The 26214-nt window shown below is 40.7% G+C and overlaps 1 protein-coding gene and 1 long non-coding RNA gene across 9 annotated transcripts in view; both read right to left on the bottom strand.

Annotated features, from left to right (window-relative positions):
- The window catches only part of TOGARAM1 (TOG array regulator of axonemal microtubules 1), a 115854-nt gene that overhangs the window by 14433 nt on the left and 75207 nt on the right, over positions 1–26214 (bottom strand). For 6 of the 8 annotated variants that reach the window (XM_015143616.3, XM_077940946.1, XM_077940949.1 and 3 more), the window contains 5 exons: positions 18661–18766; positions 17590–17825; positions 15950–16108; positions 9694–9820; positions 7496–7614 (listed from right to left, as the gene is read on the bottom strand). In XM_015143616.3, coding sequence (XP_014999102.3) covers positions 7496–7614; positions 9694–9820; positions 15950–16108; positions 17590–17825; positions 18661–18766 — 747 coding nt within the window. Of the gene's footprint in view, positions 1–7495; positions 7615–9693; positions 9821–15622; positions 15752–15949; positions 16109–17589; positions 17826–18660; positions 18767–26214 lie in introns of those variants that run through there. The other 2 variants (XM_077940947.1, XM_077940951.1) reach the window with 2 other exon arrangements.
- LOC144330248 (uncharacterized) lies at positions 22171–25754 on the bottom strand. Its single transcript, XR_013396252.1, has 2 exons — positions 25635–25754; positions 22171–24209 (listed from the first exon to the last, which is right to left on the bottom strand). It is a non-coding gene; the product is annotated as an uncharacterized LOC144330248 (long non-coding RNA).

Raw genomic sequence — 26214 nt, 5'->3', positions numbered from 1 at the left:
TGTATTTTTTAGTAGAGACGGGGTTTCACTGTGTTAGCCAGGATGGTCTCGATCTCCTGACCTCGTGATCCGCCCGTCTTGGCCTCCCAAAGTGCTGGGATTACAGGCTTGAGCCACCGCGCCCGGCCTAACCAGTACAATATTAAGGTAGGAAAAATAAATCAGAAGCATACAGATTTGAAAGGAGGAAATAAAATACAAGAAGATCCTGGAGAATCATGTGCTGACAGAAAGTAAATGGATGGGGCATATTGTAAAAGCATAGCAGCCAACCTGAAGGAACTCCTAAAGCTAGAACCATTTGAAGAGGGAAATAATGGCAGTATTCGATTATACCCCACAGAATAAAATAGAAATCCATTAGTCTTCACAAATATAAACGAATATTTGCATAAATAAACATATGAAGGAAATGGAACAGTTTTTCTGTAAAGAAAAAAAAAATCAACCAATGAATGTAGAAGAAATCAAGAAAACAGATCATTATTAGGCAAAAAACCATGTACTAATTGCTATAGGCAAAATCTCTCAGTGGTGGATAAAACTAGTGGGCTATGTATGATGAGAAATAGGATATTTACACAGTCTCAAAGTTTCCAAATATATATATTAATTACAAAGGGAAAAACAGTACAGTGCCTAGCAGAAACCACCATAAGCTAATAATCAAAGTTAATGTTATCAGTAGTAAGACATAACAACATCATGTACCTTGTGATGTAATACAGTGAAAACGGTACAACATCAATTCTGTGGTATTCTTGCATAACTTCCATCTAATTGTGAGAAAATATCAGATAAACCCAACTTGAGAAATATCTATGAAATAAGTGTTTGGAAAAGGCCTCCCACACAGTATGCTCTGAATAGATATTAAGAAAGCATTTTTTAATGGGTTCCAAAAAACATTTTTTGACCAAGATATCTGATCCAGGATCTTATGAGATTATATAATATCAAGGTAGAAAAACTGCCAATTCTTATTTAGTAGGTCTGGAAGGAGCATAACATTTTGCATTTCTGGCTGGGTAAGGTGGCTCATGTCTGTAATCCTAGCACTTCTGGAGGCCGAGGTGGGTGGATCACCTGAGGTCGGGAGTTCAAGACCAGTCTGGCCAACATGGTGAAATCCTGTCTCTACTAAAAATACAAAAATTAGCGGGGTGTGGTGGCACACACCTGTAGTCCCGGCTACTTAGGAGACAGGAGAATCACTTGAACCCAGGAGGCGGAGGTTGTAGTGAGCTGAGATCTTGCTGTTGCACTCCAGCCTGGGTGACAGAGCGAGACTCCGTCTCAAAAAAAATAAAAAAATTAAAAAAAATAAAAAAGGCCAGGCGCGGTGGCTAACGCCTGTAATCCCAGCACTTTGGGAGGCCAAGGCAGGCAGATCACGAGGTCAGGAGATCGAGACCATCCTGGCTAACACAGTGAAACCCCGTCTCTACTAAAAATACAAAAAGTCAAAAAAAAAAAAAAATTAGCCAGGCATGGTGGCAGGCTCCTGTAGTCCCAGCTACTCGGGAGGCTGGGGCAGGAGAATGGCATGAACTGGGAGGCGGAGCTTGCCATAAGTTGAGATCGCGCCATTGCACTCCAGCCTGGGCAACAGAGCAATACTCTGTCTCCAAAAAAAAAAAAAAATTGCATTTCTAAAAAGCTCCTAGGTGATGCCAATGTGGCTGTTTTGTGGGCTGTACTTAAAATATCAAGGTCCCAAAGCATATATTTTCACATACATCTTTATTTTTTATAAAAGTCATTATTTTAGTTTATGAAATATTTCAAAGATATACAAATACAGAAAATATAAGAGATACCTATGTATACTATGAATTCTATGTATTCGTGTAATTTTTCAATAGAGTTTTTTTGTTTTTCTTTTTTTGTTTTTGTTTTGCTCTGTTTTGTTTTGTTTTGAGACACTGTCTTGTTCTGTCGCCCAGGCTGGAGTGCAACGGAGCGATCTCAGCTCACTGCAACCTCCACCTCCTGGATTCAAACGATTCTCCTGCCTCAGCCTCCCGAGTACCTGGGATTACAGGGGTGTGCCACCATGCCCAGCTAATATTTTGTATTTTTAGTAGAGACGGGGTTTCTCCATGTTGCCTAGGCTGGTCTGGAACTTCTGAGCTCAGGCAATCAGTCCACCTTAGCCTCCCAAAGTGCTAGGATTACAGGTGCGTACCACTGCACCCGACCAATAGTGTTTAAAATATATTTAAAGCCAGATGTGGTGGCTCATGCCTGTAATCTCGGCAGTTTGGAAAGCTAAGGTGGGAGGATCCCTCAAGCCCAGGAGTTTGAGTCCATCCTGGGCAACATGGTGAAGCACCATCTCCAAAAACAAACAATATATATGTGTTTTTATATATATATATATATATAGTTTATATATATATATAAGCCAGGCATGTTGGTGTACACCTGTGGTCCCAGCTACTCCAGTGGCTGAAACAGAAGGATTGCTTGAACCCAGGAGGTCAAAGCTGTGCTGAGATGTGATCACACCACTGCACTCCAGCCTGGGCAACAGAGAGAGACCTTGTCTCAAAAATAAAGTAAAATAAAATAAAATATATTTAAAAACAGAACAAAGAGGTCATAGTAATAATTTTAAAATAAGCAAATTTTAATAGACTTTGTCATCACTAGACTAGCCCTATAAGAAATACCCAAATGGGCCCTAAACATGGAAACAAAGGTTGATATTTGCTATCATAAGAACATAAGAAAGTATAAAACTCACAGGTCATATAAAGCAATCATATAAAGGAGGAAGAGAAAGGAATCAAATGGCAACAAGACAGAATTCCACTAAACCACAAAAACAGAGAAAACGAAAGAAACAATTTATAAAACAGGTAGATAACACTTAACAATGTGACAGGAACAAAATCTCACATATCAATATTAACCTTGTATGAAAATGGATTAAACGATCTACTTAAAAGTTACAGATTGGCAAACTGGATAAAAAACATGATCCAACTATATGCTGCTTATAAAAAACTCACCCCAGCTGAAAAGACACATATAGACTAAAATTAAACGGGTACAAAAAGATATTCTACGCTGGGCATGGTGGCTCACGCCTGTAATCCCAGCACTTTGGGAGGCTGAGGCAGATGGATCACGAGGTCAGGAGTTTAAGACCAGCCTGGCCAACAGCGTGAAACCCCGTCTCTACTGAAAATACAAAACTTACCTGGGCATGGTGGCGTGTGCCTATAGTCCCAGCTACTAGGGAGGCTGAGGCAGGAGAATTGCTTGAACCTGAGAAGCAGAGGTTGCAGTGAACTGAGATCGTGCCACTGCACTCCAGCTTGGGCAACAGAGTGAGACATCGTCTCAAAACAAAAAGAAAAAAAAGAAAAAATTCTACACAAATGGAAGCCAAAAGTGATCAGGTGTAGCTATGCTTACATCAGATAACACAACCTTCAAATCAAAAACAGTAAAAAAAAAAAAAAAAAAAAAGACAAAGAAGGTCATTATATAATGACAAGGGATGAATTCAGCAAGAAGCTATAAGAATCCCAAATATATATGCACCCAACACTGGATCACCCAGATTCATAAAACAAATATTTACTAGACCTAAAGAAAGAGACAGCAAAACAATCCTGTTTTGATTGTGGACTTCAACATTCCACTCACAGAACTAGGCAGATTATTGAGACAGAAAATTAACAAAGAAACACTGAACTTAAATTGGACTTTGGACCAAATGGACTTAACAAACATTTACAGAACATTCAACCCCAAAACTGCAGAATATACATCTTTCTCATCAGCACATGGAACATTCTTCAACACAGACCATATGTTAGGTCACATAATAAGTCTCAACAAATTTTTAAAAACTGAAAACAAATCAAATATCTTCTTAAGACCACAACGGAATAAAACTAGAAATCAATACCAAGAGGAAATTTAGAAACTATACAAATACATGGAAATTAAACAACATATTCCTGAATGATCATAGAGTCATGACAAAAATTTAAAACATTTTTTGAAGTAAATGAAAATGGAAACACAACATACCAAAACCTGTGGGATACAGCAAAATCAGTGTTAAGAGGGAAGTTTATAGCGTTAAATGCCTACATGAAAAAAGTAGAAAGCACTTTATGAGGCTGAGACAGGAAGACTGCTTGAGCCCAAGAATTTGAGGCTGTAGTGGGCTATGATGATGCCACTACACTTCACCCTAGGCAACGGAGTGAGACCCTGTCTCTCTCTCTCTCTATTAAAAAAAAAAAAAAAAAAAGTAAAATGATCACAACTTAACATCACATTTCAAGAAACTAGAAAAACCATAACAAACCAAACCCCCAAGGTTAGCCAAAGAAAATAAGTAACAAAGATCAGATGAGAACTAAATGAAATAACCCCCCTATTCCCCAAAATACAAAGCATCAATGAATTGAAAAACTGGTTATTCAAAAAGACAAAATAAATCGCTAGCTAGCTTAAGAAAGAAGATCCAAATAAACAAAATCAGAAAGGAGACATTACAACTGATACGACAGAAAAAACAAGGGATCATCAGAGACTATTATGAGCAACTACACTTCCACAAACTAGAAAACCTAGTTTGTGGAATTCCTGGAAACATACACCCTCCCAAGATTGAACCAGGAAGAAACAGAAATCCTGAACAGACCAATGAGTAGTGAGAATGAATCAGTAAGCAAAAAAAAACCCCACAGGACAAGATGGGTTCACAGTCAAATTCTACCAAATGTACAAAAATAAATAATAAAACAAAAACTTATACCAATCATCCTGAAACTTTCCAAAAATTGGAGGGGGGAATCTGCCCTAAATTATTCTATGAGGCCAGTATCACCCTGATACCAAAACAAGGCAAAGACACCACAAAAGACAAAAGCTATAGACTAACATCCCTTATAAATATAGATGTAAAAATCCTCAACAAAATACTAGCAACAACAGCACATCAAAAAGATAAAATATCAGGATCAACTGGGTTTTATACTAGAGATGCAAGGACGGTTCAACACACGGAATTTAAAAAAATATGATATATCACACAAACATAGCTAAGGACAAAAACCATATGATTATCTCAAAGGAAGCAGAAAAAGCATTTGATAAAATTCATCATCACTTCATGATAAAAATCCTCAACAAACTAGGCACAGAAGGAACATACCTCAACATAATAAAGGCCATATACAATAAACCCACAGCCAACATCATACTAAACAGGAGAAAGTTGACAGCATTCCAAGAACTGGAACAAGTCAAAGATGCCCACTTTCACCACTTCTATTCAACCTAGTACTGTAAGTCCTAGATAAAGTAATCATGCAAGAGAAAAAAATAAAAGGCACTCGAACTGCAAAAGTTAAATTATTCCTGTTTGCTGATGATATGATCTTATATCTAGAGAACCCCAAAGACTTCACCAAAAGACTCTTAGATTTGATAAACGACTTCAGTGAAGTGTCAAGATACAAAATCAACTTTAAAAAAATCAACAGCATTTCTATATACCAATAAGGAATAAGCTGAGAAACAAATCAAGAAGGCAATCCCACTTATAATAGCTAAAAAAGAAATAAAATACCTAGGAGTATATTTTTAACCAAGGAGGTAAAAGATATCTACAAGGAAAACTAAAAAACACTGACAAAAGAAGTTGTAGATGACACAAACAAATGGAAAAACATCCCAGGTTCATGGATCAGAATAATTAAAATGACCATCCTGCCAAAAGCAGTCTACAGTTTCAATGCAATCCCTATCAAAATACCAATATCATTTATCACAGACTTACAAAAAACAATCCTAAAACTCGTGGCTCACTGAACCTTTTTTTGGAACAAAAAAATAGCCCAAGTAGCCAAAGCAATCTTTTTTTTTTTTTTTTTTTTTTTTTGAGATGGAGTCTCACTCTTGTTACCCAGCCTGGAATGCAATGGCACGATCTCAGCTCACTGCAACCTCCACCTCCCGGATTCAAGCAATTCTCCTGCCTCAGCCTCCTGAGTGGCTGGGATTATAGGCACCCTCCACCATGCCTGGCTAATTTTTTGTAGTTTTAGTAGAGACAGGATTTCACTATGTTGCCAGGTTGGTCTCAAAACTCCTGACTTCGAGATCCGCCCGCCTCAGCCTCCCAAAGTGCTGGGATTACAGGTGTGAGCCATGGCGCCCAGCCAGTCAAAGCAATTTTAAGCAAAACCAACAATGCTACAGGCATCACATTACCTGGCTTCAAATTACACTATAAGGCTGTAAAACCCAAACAACATGGTACTGGTCTAAAAACAGACACATACATTAATGCAACAGAATAGAGAACCCAGAAATAAAGCCACATATCTACAACCAACTGATCTTTGACAAAGCTGACAAGAACATACATGGAGGAAAGAGCAGTCTTTTCAAAAATGGTGCTGGAAAAATTAGATTGCCATATGCAGAATGAAACAATATCTCTCACCTTATATAAAAACCAACTAAATGGATTAAAGACTTAAATTTAGGACCTACATTTATAAAAATACAAGAAGAAAACCTAGGCAGTACTCTTCTGGACACTAGTCTAGGTAAATAATTCTTTTTTTTTTTTTTTTTTTTTTTTGAGACGGAGTCTTGCTCTGTAGCCCGGGCTGGAGTGCAGTGGCCAGATCTCAGCTCACTGCAAGCTCCGCCTCCCGGGTTTAGGCCACTCTCCTGCCTCAGCCTCCGGAGTAGCTGGGACTACAGGCGCCCGCCACCTCGCCCGGCTAGTTTTTTTTTTTTGTATTTTTAGTAGAGACGGGGTTTCACCGTGTTAGCCAGGATGGTCTCGATCTCCTGACCTCGTGATCCGCCCGTCTCGGCCTCCCAAAGTGCTGGGATTACAGGCTTGAGCCACCGCGCCCGGCCTAGGTAAATAATTCATGACTAAAACCTCAAAAGCACAGGTAACAAAAACCACCAGGCTTGGCTAATTTTTGTATTGTTTTGGTAGAGACAGGGTTTTGCCATGTTGCCCAGGCTGATCTCGAACTCCTGAGCTCAAACAATTCTGCCTGCCTCAGCCTCCCAAAGTGCTTGGATTACAGGTGTGAGCCACCATGCCTGGCCTTCCAAATCCTTGTAATGCTTTCGTTTTCTTAAGGTTTTTTTTTTCCCCTTTAACCTTAATTATGTATTACTTTACAACTAGGGGAAAAAGAAAGGCTACAAATTTTTAAAAAATTAATCAGTTGTCCAAAATAGGCCTAACATCGACAAGTTCAATAACACTAAAGCATTGCTAATGTCTAGTGCAAATAAAAGCAAGTTGCTGTAAATATATAATTGCCTTATTAAATCTAATAACCTCACACTTTCTGGATCCTAACCAAACTTTCAAAACTCCATTAAATTTTGGCAAATACCCCTGGGGTAGTTTATGAAAACATCCAAATGAGACTACTATCACTAGGGAGTAATTTATCTAATGATGAGGACTATCACATCATCTTACCTTTCAGCTAAATTGAAAGCATCTCTAGAAACAGATGATGATCTTGTATTTCCAACACTGCCAGTATGAGATCGTCTTCCTTTTGCTGAAGGAGTATCTAATGGTATGTCCCCCAAACCCTGCAAGTAAATACAAAATTAGTATGATACAAATTTTAAAACTAGTAGTGAAATAACTTACACAATGTAATTTTCAAAGTAGCCATCACTGATTTTTTAAGATGGAAAGTATTTTAATAATCTGGTATGCTTATGCTTTAAAGAGTATGAGATACATAAAACACCTTGTAATTAGCAGTAAATTAACAAAATATGTGACTAATGGGAAAATATATATTGACTTATAAAAAACGAGTTAAAAACTAAAAATCAATATGCTATATTTTGGGCTGGGTGTGGTGGCTCACGCCAGCACTTTGGAAGGCTGAGGCAGGTGGATCATCTGAGGTCAGGAGTTAGATACCAGCCTGGCCAACATAGGGAAACCCTGTCTCTACTAAAAGTACAAAAATTAGTTGGGCATGGTGGTATAATCCCAGCTACTCAGGAGGCTGAGGCAGGAGAATCCCTTGAACCCGGAGGGAGAGGTTGCATTGAGCTAAGATCGCACCACTGCACTCCAGCCTGAGCAACAGAGCATGACTCTGTTTCAAAAAAATAAATAAAATAATAATATGCTGTATTTTGTAACTACTCTTCTTGAAGCTTAAAATCTATGTAGAACATATGAACACAGTCCATAAACACTGAACACTGTTGTACCTATGCAACATTAGGAGTGTGAGAATAAACATTTTGATGAGAACTATTTAAAACCTTTCCTGCACTGGAAAGACTCACAGATACAATCTGCTTTGTTTTAGTCAGATTTTTTTTTTGCATGGTTATATTAATAAGTTCTAACATGAACTAAGCTGAAATCTTCAAGTTCAATGGGCAGAAAAAAATGCTCTAAAATGTCTACTGCTACATATCTTTTTAATATTATTCCTTCATAAGTGAATCCTTAGCCCAAGGGCATCAGAGAAAAATGACATAAATTACAGTAGAAAAATTTTACTTTATTAAACATATTTTTAAAACAATATATAAATAGATTACTTTTTATATTTTATTTCACTTGGTATTCTCTGAGTCACTCATTTCACAGACATTACTGAATTCCCATTATTTACCAAGACGATAAGACATGGCACGGCTAGGCGCGTTGGCTCACGCCTGTAATCCCAGCACTTCCAGAGGCTGAGGCAGGAAAATAACCTGAGGTCAGGAGTTCAAGACCAGCCTGGCCAACATGGCGAAAACCCCATCTCTACTAAAAAATATAAAAAAATTAGCTGGGCATGGTGGCGGGTGCCTGTAATCCCAGCTACTTGAGAGGTTGAGGCAGGAGAATCGCTTGAACTCGAGAGGTAGAGGTTGCAGTGAGTTGAGATCATGCCACTGCACTCTAGCCTGGTGACAGAGCAAGACTCTGTCTCAAAAAGACAAAAACAAAAACAAAGACATGGCACTTACCCTCAAGGAGCTCCCTATAAATGTTCTGCAGTGTGGTAATAGCTCTAATAGTGGAACATACAAGGTAAATAAAGCAGGGACTAAGCATGGTAAACATCATTATCCTCATTTTATAAAGTGAGAATTCTAGTTAGAGAAATGAAGAGGCATGCGTAAGTTACACAGTTGCTAACAGAGCTCTGATTCAAACCCATGTCTTGTTAACTCCAATAAGCCAAACTACATTCTACCAAACATCAAGCTTCTGTTCAATAAACATTTACTTCCAAGGCTTGACAATATGTATGTCTACTTAGTATTCTAGTTGTTGAAATGTTATTGCAGATATAGTCCAAATGATTAACAGAGAAATAATCAAATAAATAATTATTCCTATCCTTTACCTGGATGTAAAAACAAGCTTTGCTGGTGAAACCCCGTCTCTACTAAAAAATACAAAAAACTAGCTGGGGGAGGTGGCGGGTGCCTGTAGTCCCAGCTACTCAGGAGGCTGAGGCAGGAGAATGGCGTAAACCCGGGAGGCCGAGCTTGCAGTGAGCTGAGATCCGGCCACTGCACTCCAGCCCGGGCGACAGAGCGTCTCAAAAAAAAAAAAATAAAATAAAAAAATAAATAAATAAATAAATAAATAAACAAGCTTTGCTTATAAAGTTGTTTATAAAACAAACTTTTTCCACATACCTTTTGCTGTAAGTTTCTAACAGAGTCCTTAATATATGGCAAATCTTTAGATGGAACATACTTTTCAAGCATTTTTTCAAAGTTAGGATGACACATCATGAAGAACAGCATCTTTCGACCATAATACCTATGAGTATTTGAAAAATAGGCATACTACTTTTTAGACATTAACAAGCTCAGTTTCTGACCTTAGATGCATTGTTTTCAATAGAAAAACAAAACAAAACAAAACTATCAAACATCAAGATTAGCATCCCTATTTTAAGTAACCACCAAAATATAGATATCCTAACTGTATAGGATGCCCTAGAGGGTAAAGATGGTCCCCAACTTAAAATGGTTTGACTTATAATTTTTCAACTTTATAATACTGTGAAAGAGATATGATTCTGTGGAAACCATACTTCAAATTTTGATTTTTTCCATGGCTAGTCATATGCAGTATGACACTCTCTTGAGACGCTGGGCAGCAGCAGTGAGCTACAGCTCCCAGTCAGCCACGTGATCACCATACTCTACAATGTACTGTGTTGCCAGATGATTCTGTCCAAGCGTAGACTAATGTAAATGTTCTCAGCATGTTTAAGGTAAGGCTTGGCTATGTTATGATGCTTGGTAGGTTAGATGTATTAAATACACTTTTGGCTTCTGATAATTCCTATTCATGATGGGTTGTGGGGATATAACCTCATTGTAAGTTAAGAAGCATCTGTGACCAGGCGCAGTGGCTCACGCCTGTAATCCCAGCACTTTGGGAGGCCGAGGCGGGTGGATCACAAGGTCAGGAGTCCGAGATCAGCCTGGCCAACATGGTGAAACTCCATCTCTACTAAAAAAATACAAAAATTAGCCGGACCTGGTGGCGCACTCAGGTAATCCCAGCTGAGGATTTAGGAGGCTATTTAGGAGGCTGAGGCAGGAGAATCATTTGAATCCAGGAGGTGGAGGTTACAGTGAGCCAAGATCACGCCACTGCACTCCAGCCTGGGCAATAGAGAGAGACTCCTTCTCAAAAAAAAAAAAAAAAAAAGGCATCTGTTGGGATGCTCCCATAATCCCCTTTTAAAGTCACTATCTTCAAATCCTTCTGCCACGTGTTAGATGGAGAAACAAAAGCTCTGATTCTATTTTTCAGGCACCCCAAGATCCATATCAATGCTGGTGTTTGGAAGAACTGTGAAATTTGTCTCTGTCGTGGGCTCCTTGCCCACTGACCATTTGCTGTCCACCTACTGGACAGATGTTCTGGCCTAAGTCAACCCTCCCTAGGTCCTGTATTTCTCACTCTCTGTTTTTCCCTAGCCAAAACTTACCAGGGTTCCAATTCTTCAAAATCCTATTCTTTACTACTGAAAATACACCCAAGGTTCGTTGATAAATTGTGGCTGATTTGTTAATAAAGGTAATAATCTCAAAAACTACGTTTTTATATTTATATGAATTTTAAAATAATCATCTTAGCATAATACTTTAAGCCCAATGGTTCTAATGGTGGAAATTCAGATATCATGGAAGTGCATACTGGAGATATTTTGGCACACAGATGTCTTATACTACTTCAAAATAGTACCACACTATTCATCTTCAAGGAGGCCAGGCCCTAAAATAAATTAGTTAGACTTTTACTCACAACTTGGAATACATGGCACAAAAAGAACCAGAGAAGAGGCTAGGCGTGATGGCTCATGCCTGTAATCCCAGCACTTTGGGAGGCCAAGGCAGGCAGATCACTTGAGGCCAGGAGTTAGAGACCAGCCTGGCCAACATGGCGAAACCCCGTCTCTACTAAAAATAGAAACATTAGCCAGGCGTGGTGGCACATGCCTGTAATCCCAGCTACTCAGGAGGCTGAGGCACGAGAATCGCTTGAACCTGGGAGGTGGAGGCTGCAGTGAACCGAGATCGCACCACTGCACTCCAGCCTGGGTAACAGAGTCTTGGAAAAATAATAATAATAATAAAGGAACGAGAAAAAGGCAGGCTGTTGTGGGGTTTTGTGGATGGGGGGATACAGGATGATCTTAAGACCACCTGTCTTGACCAGGTGCAGTGGCTTACACCTATAATCCCAGCACTTTGAGAGGACAAGGTGGGTGGACTGCTTGAGCCCAAGAGTTCAAGACCAGCTTCAGCAACACGGCAAAACCCCATCTCTACAAAAAATACAAAACTTAGCCAAGCATGGTGGCATGCGCCTGTAGTCCCAGCTACTTGGGAGGCTGAGGTGGGAGGATCACTTGAGCTCAAGAGGCTGAGGTAGCAGTGAGCCGAGATTATACCACTGTACTCCATCCTGGGCTACAGAGCAAGACCCTGTCTCCAAAAAGAAAAAGATCACATATCTCAACCTGACCCCTTCAAATGTAATGAAATTGCAGAAAGAGAAGTGATGTCAGAGAATCAATATTACCTTTCTCCACAAGCAGAATAAGGTCTATATCCAGATAAGTAGCTCCTAATCAGTTATATTTTCAAGGCCAATTCTAATGTTTAGCCTGGAATGTTAAGCACTCTATTATATGGGCCCAATGGTCTATTACACGGTCTATTATACGGGCCCAAGGTCTATTATACGGGCCCAATGACATGAGAAAGGCTAAAACACACAAGTAAGTGGAGACCAGGGACACAAAATGTGAGAAATACAAAACTCAAAAATTAATTGTAACCATTTTATAATTTTAAATAAGAATCTAAGAAATGACAAAATGGGCTAGAAAGAATTACTATGCCATTAAGGAAAGGTTAAGTAAAGAAGCACACAAGATGGACATTAAGAAATCTTTTTTTTTGGCCGCGCGCGGTGGCTCAAGCCTGTAATCCCAGCACTTTGGGAGGCCGAGACGGGCGGATCACGAGGTCAGGAGATCGAGACCATCCTGGCTAACCCGGTGAAACCCCGTCTCTAGTAAAAAATACAAAAAAATAGCCAGGCGAGGTGGCGGGTGCCTGTAGTCCCAGCTACTCGGGAGGCTGAGGCAGGAGAATGGCGTAAACCCGGGAGGCGGAGCTTGCAGTGAGCTGAGATCCGGCCACTGCACTCCAGTCTCGGCGACAGAGCAAGACTCCGTCTCAAAAAAAAAAAAAAAAAAAAAAGAAATCTTTTTTTTTTTAACAAGGTGATAGAGAGGGAGAAAAGAACATCTTTTGTTCCTGACTAGCCTATCATGATCTAACCCTCTTGAATTTTTTTGAATATTAATGGGATATGTGGAACTTTAAAATGGTTCCCCAAAGAGGTCCTGCTTCAATCCCTGCAATTTGTGAATATATTAAGATATCACTCCCAAGATTATGTTATATCACATAACACAGTTAACCTTAAAGTAATGACATGATCTGGTGGAATTAATCTAATAAAATGAGACCTTAAAAGCAGAGAGCTTTCTGGCCGGGTACAGTGGCTCACACCTATAATCTAGCACTTTGGGAGGCCAAGGCAGGCGGATCATGAGGTCAGGAGATTGAGACCGTCCTGGCTAACACGGTGAAACCCCATGTCTACCAAAAATACAAAAAATTAACCAGGTGTGGTGGCAGGCGCCTGTAGTCCCAGCTACTCGGAAGGTTGAGGCAGGAGAATCGCTTGAACCCGGAAGGCGGAGCTTGCAGTGAGGCAAGATCATGCCACTGCACTCCAACCTGGGCAACAGAGCAAGACTCCGTCTCCAAAAAAAAAAAAAAAAAAAAAAAAAAAAAAAAAGCAGAGAGCTTTCTTTCTGTGACTGGTAGAAAAAGAGGAAGTCTAAAAGATCCTATGAAGGGGAGCTCAACTTGTTATTGCTGGCTTAAAAACAGAGGAGGGCTGCATGCAAAGAAATGTGAGTAGTGTTAAGAAGCTGAGCAAGGATCCTCGCTGACAGCCAGCAAGGAAATGCAGACCTCAGTCTTTTTTTTTTTTTTTTTTTTGAGAAGTTTGTCTCTGTCCTGGGCTCCTTGCCCATTGCCCATTTGCTGTCCACCTACTGGCCAGATGTTCTGGCCCGAGTCAACCCTCTTTCTCACTCTGTCGCCCAAGATGGAGTAAAATAGTGTGATCTCAACTCACTGCAACCTCCACTTCCCAAGTTCAAGCAATTCTCCTGCTTCAGCCTCCTGAGTAGCTGGGATTATAGGCACACGCCACCACGCCCAGCTAATTTTTGTATTTTTAACAGAGATGGGGTTTCATCATGTTGTTCAGGCTGGTCTCGAACTCCTGACCTCAGCTCCTCCACCCGACTCCACCTCCCAAAGTGCTGGGATTATAGGTGTGAGCCACCATGCCCAGCTGACCTCAGTCTTATAACCACAAGGAATTGAATTTGGCAAAGCCCAGCACTGCTATCACCTTGATTTTGACCTTCTGAAACCATTGGCAGTGAAGTGAGGTGAGCCATGCCAGACTTCTAACCTAAAGAACTGTAAGCCAAAAAACATGGGTTACCTTAAGCTCCTACATTTGTGTTAAACTTCACACAGCAATGGAAAACTAATATATTTACTTTCTGTATTATCTTTAGGTATAATGAGTTCCATAATATTAACTCCAGATACCTAAAGTAACGAACATCTTTGTCCTAAAATGTTAAACATTTTATATACTTCTTCACTTTAATCTTTATGACTCAGATTCTTTTAAAAAATTATTATTATTAGTGAATTTTTTTTGGGGGGGGATGGAGTCTCGCTCTGTCTCTAGGCTGGAGTGCAGTGGCTGAAGAGATTCTCCTGCCTCAGCCTCCCGAGTAGCTGCGACTACAGGCAAGTGCCGCCACGCCCAGCTAATTTTTGTATTTTTAGTAGAGATGGGGTTTCACCATGTTGGCCAGAATGGTCTCAATCACTTGACCTTGTGCGTCACCTGCCTTGGCCTCCCAAAGTACTGGGATTACAGGTGTGAGCCACCACAACTGGCCTTTTTTTTGGAGATGGAGTCTGGCTCTGTTTCTCAGGCTGGAGTGCAGTGGCACAATCTCAGCTCACTGCAACCTCTGCCTCCCAGGTTCATGTGATTCTCCTGCCTCAGCCTCCTGGGTAGCTGGGATTACAGGCATGTGCCACCATGCCTGGCTAATTTTTATATTTTCAGTAGAGGCAGGGTTTTGCCATGTTCGTGGGCTAGTCTCAAACTCCTGACCTCAGGTGATCTAGCAACCTCCGCCTCCCAAAGTGCTGGGATTACAGGCGTGAGCCACCACACACGGCCATATATCATTACTATAAAAAGTTTAGATTTTATATGGAACATTACTGGTCACCTAGTCCACCCTTCCTAATTGTATAGACATGGAAACAGAGACTAACAGAAATTAAGTAACTTGCTTAAGGACAAACAATGATGGGGACTAGAAATTTAACATAAGCATCTGACTACATCCAAAATTTTTGTCACCACCACAGCCATTATACCATCCACATCTTAATTATTGTGCTGTCTTTCTCTGACGGTTCTTAAACTTCATAAAATTGTTTTTCCAGTACAACCATCAGAAATTCGTGGTTTCCAGATTGCAGATATCTCACTTGTGGAATAATATATTGTTATGCATAATCCTGTATTTTTCTTTTTTCTTTTTTCTTTTTTGAGACAGAGTCTCGCTCTGTCACCCAGGCTGGAGTGCAATGGCGCAATCTCAGCTCACTACAACATTCGCCTCCCGGGTTCAAGCAATTCTCCTGCCTCAGCCTCCCGAGTAGTTGAGATTACAGGTGCCTGCCACCACGCCTGGCTAATTGTATTGTATTTTCAGTAGAGACGGGGTTTCACCATGTTGGCCAGGCTGGTCTTGAACTCCTGACCTCGTCATCCGCCCACCTCGGCCTTCCAAAGTGCTGGGATTACAGGCGTGAGTAACCACGCCCAGCTCTATTCCTGCATTTTTCATGTGTACCTATTTCCTTAATTTTACCTGATTGCTTGGAAAATATATCATTTTCCCCTAAATGCATTACCTTACATTTGCCCATAATGAAGTTCTTCTGCCACTTTTCTGCCCACTCATACAGTCTTGTGCCGTTTTCATGAAGTTCATCCCTGTGACTTGGCATCTCACTACCCAGAAGTATGTAGTGTCATCTGTAAATTTGGAGAATTCACTGTGCACTCCCTCAAGAGTATTTACAATCTGGTTAAATAAGACCATCCCCCAGCACCAATCCCTGGGGATCCCACTTCTCCATTTAGAAAATGTTCATTCTTTTTTAAACTTTCTTTCCTTTCCTACTTGTAAGCCCTTATTAATAATAGATTTAGCCAACATTAGCAGATATTCACCTGGTTTCTTGTGAACTGTCTTGAGCAAACTTAGCAGCAGCTGGTAATATACGTTCAGCCATATCCTTTGTTGCAGATAAAATACGTTCTGGTTCCATAAATTCCAATACATCTGATAAATGCTGGGCTGTACACCTTCTTACAGCAATGTGTAAATGGCTACAAGGAGACATGATCAATTAATACAGAGTTGTTATATAAACTATGCTCCAAATATCTATGGATCTATGGTGTTTTTTTGTTTGTTTTGTTTTGGTTTTGTTTTTTGGGACAGGGTCGTGCTCTGTCATTGAGGCTAGAATGCAGTGATGCAATCATGGCTTACTGCAGCTTCGACCTCCTGGGTTCAAGTGATCCTCCTGCCTCAGCCTTCCAAGTAGCTGAGGCCACAGGCATGTGCCACCACACTCAGTTAATTTGATTTTATTTTTAGTACAGACGAGGTCTCACTATATTGCCCAGGCTGGTCTCGAACTTCTGGGCTCAAGGGATCTTCTCACCTTGGCCTCCCAAAGTGCTGGGATTACAGGTGTGAGCCACCACATGAGGCCAAAGATCAATCCTAAAGTTAAATGATTTAACAGCTCCTCAACAATCATCCTGTGAGTCTAGAATGTCAAATTATTTGCATTACTTATCCCTTCCTCAAAAGTTAAAAGCAAAACAAAACAGACATTTAGTTATAGCTCTATGAATGTAAATAACATTATTGGAATAACAACAGGGTAACGTTATTACAATAACTTTTATTGAGCTAAAAGTAGATCTACCATTTGATCTAGCAATCCCACTACTTGGTATCTACCCAAACGAAAAGAAGTCATTATGTGAAAAAGATACTTGCACATATATGTTTATAGCAACAAAATTCAAAATTACAAAGATGTAGAACCAATGTAAGTGCCCACGGACTAATCAGTGGATAAAGAAAATGGTGTGTATATATATATGTACATATATATATATATAAAAATACTACCCAGCCATTAAAATGAATTAAATAGTGTCTTTTGCAGAAACTTGTATGGAGCTGGAGGCCATTATTCTAAGTGAAATAGCACAGGCGTAAAACACCAAAAACCGTATGTTCTCACCTATAAGTGGCAGCTAAGTTATGAGTATGCAAAGCCATACAGGGTGATATATATAATGAACTATATATAATGAACTTTAGAGAAAGAAGGAGAGCAGGAGGGGGTGAGGCATAAAAACTACACATTAGGTACAATGTACACTACTCAAGTGATGGGTGCACAAAAATCTCAGAATTCACTATTATACAATTCACCCATGTAACAAAAAAACCACTTGTACCCCAAAAGCTACTGAAATAAAAATTAATAAAAAAATAATAATAATTGTAAGGCTCCTAAAGCCAAATTGCCTAGATGATTCTGTGTGGCAGACATTTTGCTAGGTGCCCGAGGGACACAAGAAGTATACATATTCTATGAGAAAAATAATAACAACATTATTCTTTTCATATTCAGCATGTAGTATAATGTTTATCTCATAGGAACTTTTTAATAAATGTTTTTTGACCAATATAATACTAAGATTTGCTTGTTTCTTTTCTACACTCCTGATTGCAACATTTCATTTTTAGTTTAAAGACATTTCAAGGTCATTTTGAACATTACCTTTGTCCACCATTGATAAGAGAAACAACTGCACGTGCAGGAGTTACATTATTAACCATAGCTCTCAATGCTTTGTCAACATCTTCTCTTATAAATGTATTTGATTCACCAGCCTTCTGCAACAAAACTTTTACTGTGGTATCTAGCTCTTGATCCATGCTCTTTTTCAAATAAGTGAAAAGATCACTTAAACAGACCACAGCAGCACGAGAAACTCCAGAACGTAAATTTTTCACCTAAAATAAAATTTCAAAATATACATTTTGCTGATATTCTGCAAGAAAATCACTAGGAAAGGAATTTTACAATTTTTTTTTTTTTTTTTTTTTTGAGTTAGAGTCTCGCTCTGTCCACTAGGCTGGAGTGCAGTAGCGTGATTTCAGCTCACTGCAACTTCTGCCTCTCAGGTCCCAGCAATTTTCATGCCTCAGCCACTTGAGTAGCTGGGATTACAGGTGCACACCACCATGCCCAGCTAATTTTTGTATTTTTAGTCCAAATGGGGTTTTGCCATGTTGGGCAAGCTGGTCTTGAACTCCTGGCTTCAAGTAACATATCTTAAGCTGGGCGTGGTGGCTTACACCTGTAATCCCAGCACTTTGGGAGGCCAAGGTGGGTGGATCACCAGGTCAGGAGATCAAGACCAGCCTGGCTAACATGGTCAAACCACATCTCTACTCAAAATACAAAAATTAGCCAGGCGTGGTGGCATGTGCCTGTAATTCCAGCTACTTGGGAGACTGAGGCAGGAGAATCTCTTGAACCTAGGAGGAGAAGGTTGCAGTGACCCGAGATCGCACCACTGCAGTCCAGCCTGGGCGACAGAGCAAGACTCCATTTCAAAAACAAACAAAACTCCACATGTTAATATATATTATCTTTAGTCCTAAGAATCAACACCTATTAAGTTTCTCTTAATGTTGCAAATTAAGACACGGACTAGTTTAATTAAATACAAGCCTTTTATATCATATGGTATAGAGTTGTTTAAACATTTTAAAGGTCAAATAAACAGCATATTTATCCTTTGTTATTCTAACAATCCTTAACTCATCTGAAAAATAAGTTTACCTCTTGAACAACTGCAAAATTTGTTTCATGCAACTTTGTGTTCAGTATCTCAGAATGAAAAGCAGCTAAGCATCTAATAAAATTCAGTCCCTCAATTTTCTTCTCCCTATGGGAAAAAGAAATGACAAGATCATTCGTTAGATGGGACTCAACTGGAACAGGATCACAAATGTCTTCTTTTCTGTGTATGGAATATTGCCAAGGAAGAGTTTCAGAAAGGTGAGAAAGGTTCAGGTGAAAAGTTTGAGTTTAGCAGAGGTTGGTTCATGAGGTTGAGGGAAAGAAGCCATCTCCATAATATAAAAGTGTAATGTGGGCTGGGCGCGGTGGCTCACACCTGTAATACCAGCACTTTGGGGGGCCGAGGTGGGCGGATCAAGAGGTCAGGAGTTCGAGACCAGCCTGGCCAACATGGCGAAACCCCATCTCTACTAAAAATACAAAAATTAGCTGGGCGTGGTGGTGGACACCTGTAATTCCAGCTACTCAGGAGGCTGAGAAAGGAGAATCACTTGAACCTGGGAGGTGGAGGTTGCAGTGAGCCAAGATCACACCACTGCACTCCAGCCTGGGTGACAGGGCAAGACTCCGTGTCAAAGAGAAAAAAAATAAATAAAAGTGCAATGTGAAGCAGTAGGTGCTAATGTAGAAGCTGCAGCACGTTATCCAGAAGATCTAGGTAAGGTAATAGATACAAGTAGCTACACAAAACAACAGATATTCAATGTAAATGAAACAGCCTCCTATTAGAAGATGCCATCTAGGACTTTCAAAATCAGTATGATTCTTAGGTGCTAAATTTTCAGAATTGAAGTTACGTTAGCATGCATGAAAACAACATTAATATCCTTGTACATCTCCATCAGAGCTCATGAGTGACCAAGTACATTGTCAACGAGCAGTAATATTTGCTGTGATTGCTAAAATTACCACAGCCAGCCACTACCACCCTGATCAGTCAGCAGCCATCAACATCAAGGTAAGATCCTCCACTAGCAAAAAGATTACAACTCACTTAGGGTTCAGGTGATCAGTAGTAGCAATTAAGTATTTTTTAATTAAGGCATTTTTTTTTAGGCATAATACTTATTAGACTACATTATAGTGTAAACATATCTTTTAGATTTAAAAGATTATAATTATAGTAACTTATACAATCTATAACTGTGTACCTTATATAATAATATAGATGTAATTGTAGATTTGTGTATTTCTCCTTAAATTTCTATTAGTTTTTTCCTTCATGTATTCTGAAGCATTCATATGTTGCTCTCTCTCTCTCTCTCTATATATATATATATATGTGTGTATGTGTATGAGTGTGTGTTAGGACTGATACGTCTTCTTGATGAACAGACCCTTTTATGATTTAACAATAGGCCTGGTTAGCTGGTCCTTCATTATCTGTCCCTTGGTAATAAAGAGTTACAATATTTGGTAAGGATTTAAATTTTTTTCCCTAGTGTTCTAGAGAGCTACCAAACTGCTTTCTGTGAGGAAGTCCCATGGTCTGGTTTATATCTTAACAGTATCAACAGCTATTATATGAGATGGAGTAATAATACAAGCATGGAAGCCAGTGATGAAACTACGATAGCCATGTGGGAGACAACTACAGCATGAACTAGAGGGATGGCAGCAGAGATTGAAGTAGGTAATTGGTTTCAGGATATGTTCTGAAAATATAAGAATTGATGGAATGTAAATAAATGAGAGGCCAGGTGCAGTGGCTCACGCCTATAATCCTAACACTTTGGGAGGCTGAGGCGGGCAGATTGCGTGAGCCCAGTATTTCCAGACCAGCTTGGGTGAAACTCCGTCTCTACAAACAATACAAAAATTAGCCAGGCATGATGGTGTGCACCTTTAGTCTCAGCTACTTGCGTGGCTGATGTGGGAGGATCACCTGAGCCCACAGAGGTCAATGTTGCAGTAAGCTGTGATCATGCCACCGCACTTCAGCCTGGGTGACACAGTGAGACTCTGTCTCAAACAAACAAAGACAAAAAAAGAAGTCAATCCTGACTTGGAATGAACAACCAAATGTGTATGGCAGGGCTGTTAACTAAGACAGTGAACACTGAGGGAGAAGTATATTTCAGATTAAGAAGAGGGGAAATAAGTTCTGTGTTAAGAATTTTATCTCTATGTTCTTATGCTATATTAGGAATCAGTCTGTAGTTTTCCTATCTTTGTATGGTTTTGGTATCAGAGTAATGGTGGCCTCAATCAATGAGATGAGAACTTCATCTTATTCAATGTTCTAGAAGTATATGTAGAAATAGTATCTTCGTAAAAAGTTTGGGATAAACTATCAGAAACTGAAGGTTTCTTTGTGGAAACTTTTTTTTTTTCAGAGGGAGTCTTGCTATGTCACCCAGGCTGGAGTGCAGTGGTGCAATCTTGGCTCACTGCAACCACCGCCTCCTGGGTTCAAGCGATTCTCCTGCCTCAGCCTCCAGAATACCTGGGATTACAGGTGTGCACCACCATGGCTGGCTAATTTTTGTATTTTTAGTAGAGACTAGGTTTCACATGTTGGCCAGGTGGTCTCGAACTCCTGACCTCAAGTGATCTGCCTGCCTCAGCCTCCCAAAGTGCTAGGATTACAGGCATGAGCCACCACTCCTGGCTTCTTTGCAGGAAAATTTAAACAAAAATTCAATTTCATTAATAGATACTGGGTTATACAAGTTATTATTATATTTTTTTTGAGACAGAGTCTTGCTCTGTTGCCCAGGCTGGAGTGCAGTGGTGCAATCTCAGCTCACTGCAACCTTCTCCTCCTAGGTCCAAGCGATTCTTGTGCCTCAGCCTCCTGAATAGCTGGGATTACAGGCATGCACTGCCACATGTGGCTAATTTTTGTATTTTTAGTAGAGATGGGGTTTCACCATGTTAGCCGGGCTGGTCTTGAACTCCTGGCCTCAAGTGATCCGCCTGCCTTGGCCTCCAAAAGTGCTTGAATTACAGGCGTGAGCCACCGTGCCCGGTCACAAGTTATCTAATTATTTATGAATGAGTTTTGGTAATTTGTGTCTTTCACTCCATTTCACCTTAGTTGTTGAATTTTGGGGCATCATGCTGTTTATCATATTTCTATATTATCTGTTTAACAGCTGTATGATCAGTAGTGATGTTTCTTCTTTCATTCTTGATGTTAGCAATTTTTCTCTTCTTTTTCTTGGTCAATCTGACAAGAGGCTTATCCATTTTATTGATCTTCTCCAAGAACCTGCTTTTGCTTTCACTGGTTTTCTCTATTGTTTTCCATTGCAATGATTTCCACACAGATCTTTATTATTTCCTTTCTTTGCTTACTTTGGGCTTCATGTGCTCTTCTGTTTCTAGTTTCTTAAGGTGAAAGCTGATTTCCTTTATATAGAACTTTTCTCCTTTTCTAATATAGGTGTTATAGTGTGACATATTCCTCTTTAATTTGGCTACATCCCACAAATTTTGATGTTTCATTCTTTATTTCATCAAATTCAAAATAATTTGCAATTTTCCTTTTGATTTCTTCTTAGATCCATAGGTTACACATGTAAGTGTGTTACTTAGTTTCTAAATATTTGAGCACTTTCCAAACACCTGTCATTAATTTCCAATTTAATTCCAGAGAACAAAATTTGTAAAATCCGATTCCTTTAAAATTACTTGTTTTATAGCCTAGAATAAGGTCTTTCTTGGTAAATATGTCTTGTGGACTTGAATAGAATGTGAATTCTGTTGCTGTAGGTGGAATGTGTTATAAATGTTAATTAGGTCACACGGATGGCAGTGGTGGCCCCTCTGGAGTGGCCACTGTGAAGACACCAGCTGTGGCAGGGAAGGTACAGCAGGGACTGTGTGCTCCATGGAGCCAGCGGGTGCCAGGAACAGGTGGGAGCCATGCCCCCTTCTGAGTAGAAGGGAAAGGAGCCCCGACTTCCTGGGCACAGCTGTAGCCATTCAGCCACAGCTGCAGACCTGGGCATCCCTGTGCTCTCAGGGGCCCTGGAAATCCCCTTTCCCGACAGGCTCAAAAGTGCCTTCTCCCACTGCCTGGCTTCTCCCCACTCCCAGCACAACCTCCAATTTTGGAACGAAGTTGCGGCTGATCCCGGGTGCTGTCAGGACCTAGCTGGGTGTGCACGCACTTGAGGTAGTGCTGACATGGTCCCCACTGGACTTTGGGCACCAACAAGCATGGGAAGGAAGCCGGGAGCATGCTGAGGGCAGCTTGGTGTGGGCCTGCAGGCATCCCTCAGCACAAACAGCCTGGGCACTGTGGACAGCAGGTTGATGGTGGCAGGAGGCAGACAGGCTCCTGGGCAGAAAGGGGCAGGTGAAGCCTCACCTTCAAGCCAGGGACAGACTGAAGCTTGTAGGGGTGGGCTGCCTAGTTTCACAGACTGGAGTGAGAACTTATGGTGCTTTTTCCAGGCCTGCCCATGGACCAGTCAGCATGCACTTCATCCTCTCTGAAGCGCATAAAAATCCCAGACTCAGCCAGACTCTGGCAGATGGGATGACCTGCCTGTGGAGAAAAGCTACCCTCTGTGGGTCTCCTCTCTGCTGAGAGCTGTACACTCATCAGCACAACCTGCCTGAGGATAGAAGCTACCCTCTCCAGGTTTCCTCTCTGCTGAGGGCTGCAGAGACACCAGAACAACCTGTCTGTGGATAGCAGCTACACACTCTGGGTCTCCTCTCCACTTAGGGCTGCACAGACATCAGGATGACCTGTCTGTGGATAGGAGCTACCCCACTCTGAGTCTCCTCTCCATTGAGGGTTGCACAGATGTCAGGACGACTTGCCAGCAGAAAGGAGCTACCCACTTCAGGTCTTCTGAGAGGTATACTGTTGCTCAATGAAGCATCTCTTCACCTTGCTCCACAACTGGAGGTCCATATACCTAATTCTTCTTGGACTCAGGACAAGAATTCAGGACTGAAAGATCTATAACACAAACATGGCTGAAAACTCCCCCTACCCCAATCACATTGCCACCACTCATGACATTGTGGGCAACAAGAAGGTGAGAAGAAAGGAGAAAAGAGCTGTGGCCCTATGGGGAACCCAGAGTTAGGAGCTTCCCAAGCAAGGGCTGGCATACTCTCTTTGGGGCTCTGCAGTTGCTGGCATCTCCAAGCTTCTGGGTGCCGCCACATTCCCTGGTGCCCACAGTGGAAGCTGCTTGTGGTATGTCTGGTCCAGCTGTAGCAGGAAGCCAGCAGCTGTGACAGTGCATGGAGCTGCCTATCCTGCCACAGCCAGCATATGCCTGGCTGTGTGCAGTGGCCAGACCCCATGCTCATGCACCCCTCGCTGCTCTGTGCCTGGCTCACCCTTTGCAGGCATAGGATCTGGGCTGGTAGCAAAAGCCAAGCACAGCCTGCGAGGCCAAGTGGGCAAAACGAGCCCAAGTGGGCCTAAGCAAAACTTGGGCAAAGGTGCCACTGGCCACAGATGTTTCTGGCTATCAAAGTAACACCTTAAGGATCCCATGACAACATTGGTCAATACTGTTGTTCAGGCCAGGTGTGGTGACCCTGTAATCCCAACACTTTGGAAGGCTGAGGTGGATGGATTGCTTGAGACCAGGTATTTGAGACCAGCCTGAGTAACATAGAAAAACCCCATCTCTACTAAAAATACATACAAAAAAGCATTGTCCAAATCTTCTACATCTTTACTGATTTTTTTTTTTTTTTGAGATGGAGTCTAGCTCTGTCACCCAGGCTGGGGTGCAGTGGCCCGATCTTGGCTCAACATAACCTCTGCCTCCCAGGTTCAAGTGATTCTCCTGCCTCAGCCTCCCAAGTAGCTGGGACTACAGGCATGCCCAGCTAATTTTTTTTTTTTTTTTGTATTTTTAGTAGAAATGGGGTTTCACCATGTTAACCAGGATGGTCTCAATCTCCTGACCTCGTGATCTGCCTGCCTCGGTCTCCCAAAGTGTTGGGATTACAGGCATGAGCCACCGCACCTGGCCATCTTTACTGATTTTCTTTCAACTTGTTCTATTTATTAATGAGAGAGGATTATTGAAGTTCCAATTATAACTAGAGATTTATTCCTCCTTGCAGTTCTATTAGTTTTTGCTTAATGTATTTTCAAGCAATATTATATGGTAAATAAGTATCAGGACTTCCATGTCCTCTTGATGAATTAATTCCTTTATAACTATAAAATGACCCTCTTTATTCTGGATGTGGTAGACAGAATCCTAAGATGGCATCCATAATTCCTACCCCTGATTTACACAACCTGTATTACACCCTCTCCATGAATGTGTTGCGATATCACTCCCTGTGAGTGATATGTGAATGTGTTAGGATATCACTCCCTGTGATCATATTAAGTGTGATGGCAAAAGAGATTTGCAGATTTAATTATGGTCCCTAATCAGTTGACATGAAGTTAATCAAAAGGGAGATTATCCTGGGGAGGCTTTACCTCCCTTAAAAAAGATAAGCGGCAGCAGCAGCAGAGATTCTTCTCCTGGCTTCGAAAAAGTAAGCTTCATATTGAGAGGATCTATGTCTGTGTGTGTGGCACATAATAAGGACATGAGGGTTGACCTCTAGAAGATTGATAGGGTTTGGCTATGTCCCAGGATTCAGGAGGGAACCACGGGGAGGTAACTGAATCATGCGGGCCGGTCTTCCCTGTGCTATTCTCATGATAGTGAATAAGTCTCACAAGATCTGATGGGTTTATCAGGGGTTTCCGCTTTTGCTTCATTTTCTCTTGCTGCCACCATGTAAGAAGTGCCTTTTGCCTCCCGCCATGATTCTGAGGCCTCCTCAGTCATGTGGAACTGTAAGTCCAATTAAACCTCTTCTCAGTCTTGGATATGTCTTTATCAGCAGCATGAAAATGGACTAATACAAAAATGAAAACCTCCATTGCACATCTAAAAGGAAGACAATTTTTCCAATGAGCTTCTAAGAAAATTGAAAGATGAGATCGCATCCCTGGCTGACACTTTGATTTCACCCTAGTGATATCCTGAGTAAAGAGTTGAGTTAACTTGTATCTGATCTCTTGACCCAGAAAACTGACAGTTAATCAATTTGTGTGGTTTGAATCCATTGAGTTTGTGGCAATTTGTTACATAACAATATAAAATAAATACTCTCATTAATATTCTTTGCTTTGAAATATACTTTGATATTAATAAAGCCACATAATCTATCTTTTGATTAGTGTTAGCATGGTATATATCTTTTTGCATCTCTACTTTTAACTTATTTGTACCTATATATTTAAACGAATTTCTTATAGGCAGCATATAGTTGAGTCTTGCTTTTTAATCTAATCTCACTAGGGTGTTTAGTTCATCTACATTTAATGTGATTAGATGATTAGGTTTAAGTCTATCATCTTGCTGTTTGTTTTCTATTTGTCCCATCTTTTCTTTATAATTTTTTTTTTTTTTTTTTTTTTGAGACTGAGTCTCGCTCTGTCGCCCAGGCTGGAGTGCAGTGGCCGGATCTCAGCTCACTGCAAGCTCCGCCTCCCGGGTTTACGCCATTCTCCTGCCTCAGCCTCCGGAGTAGCTGGGA

The sequence above is a fragment of the Macaca mulatta genome, chromosome 7 (genome assembly GCF_049350105.2).
Source record: "Macaca mulatta isolate MMU2019108-1 chromosome 7, T2T-MMU8v2.0, whole genome shotgun sequence".
NCBI lineage: Eukaryota > Metazoa > Chordata > Mammalia > Primates > Cercopithecidae > Macaca > Macaca mulatta.
The sequence above is the reverse complement of the archived record's forward strand: the minus strand, read 5'-3'. Positions and strand labels throughout refer to the sequence as shown.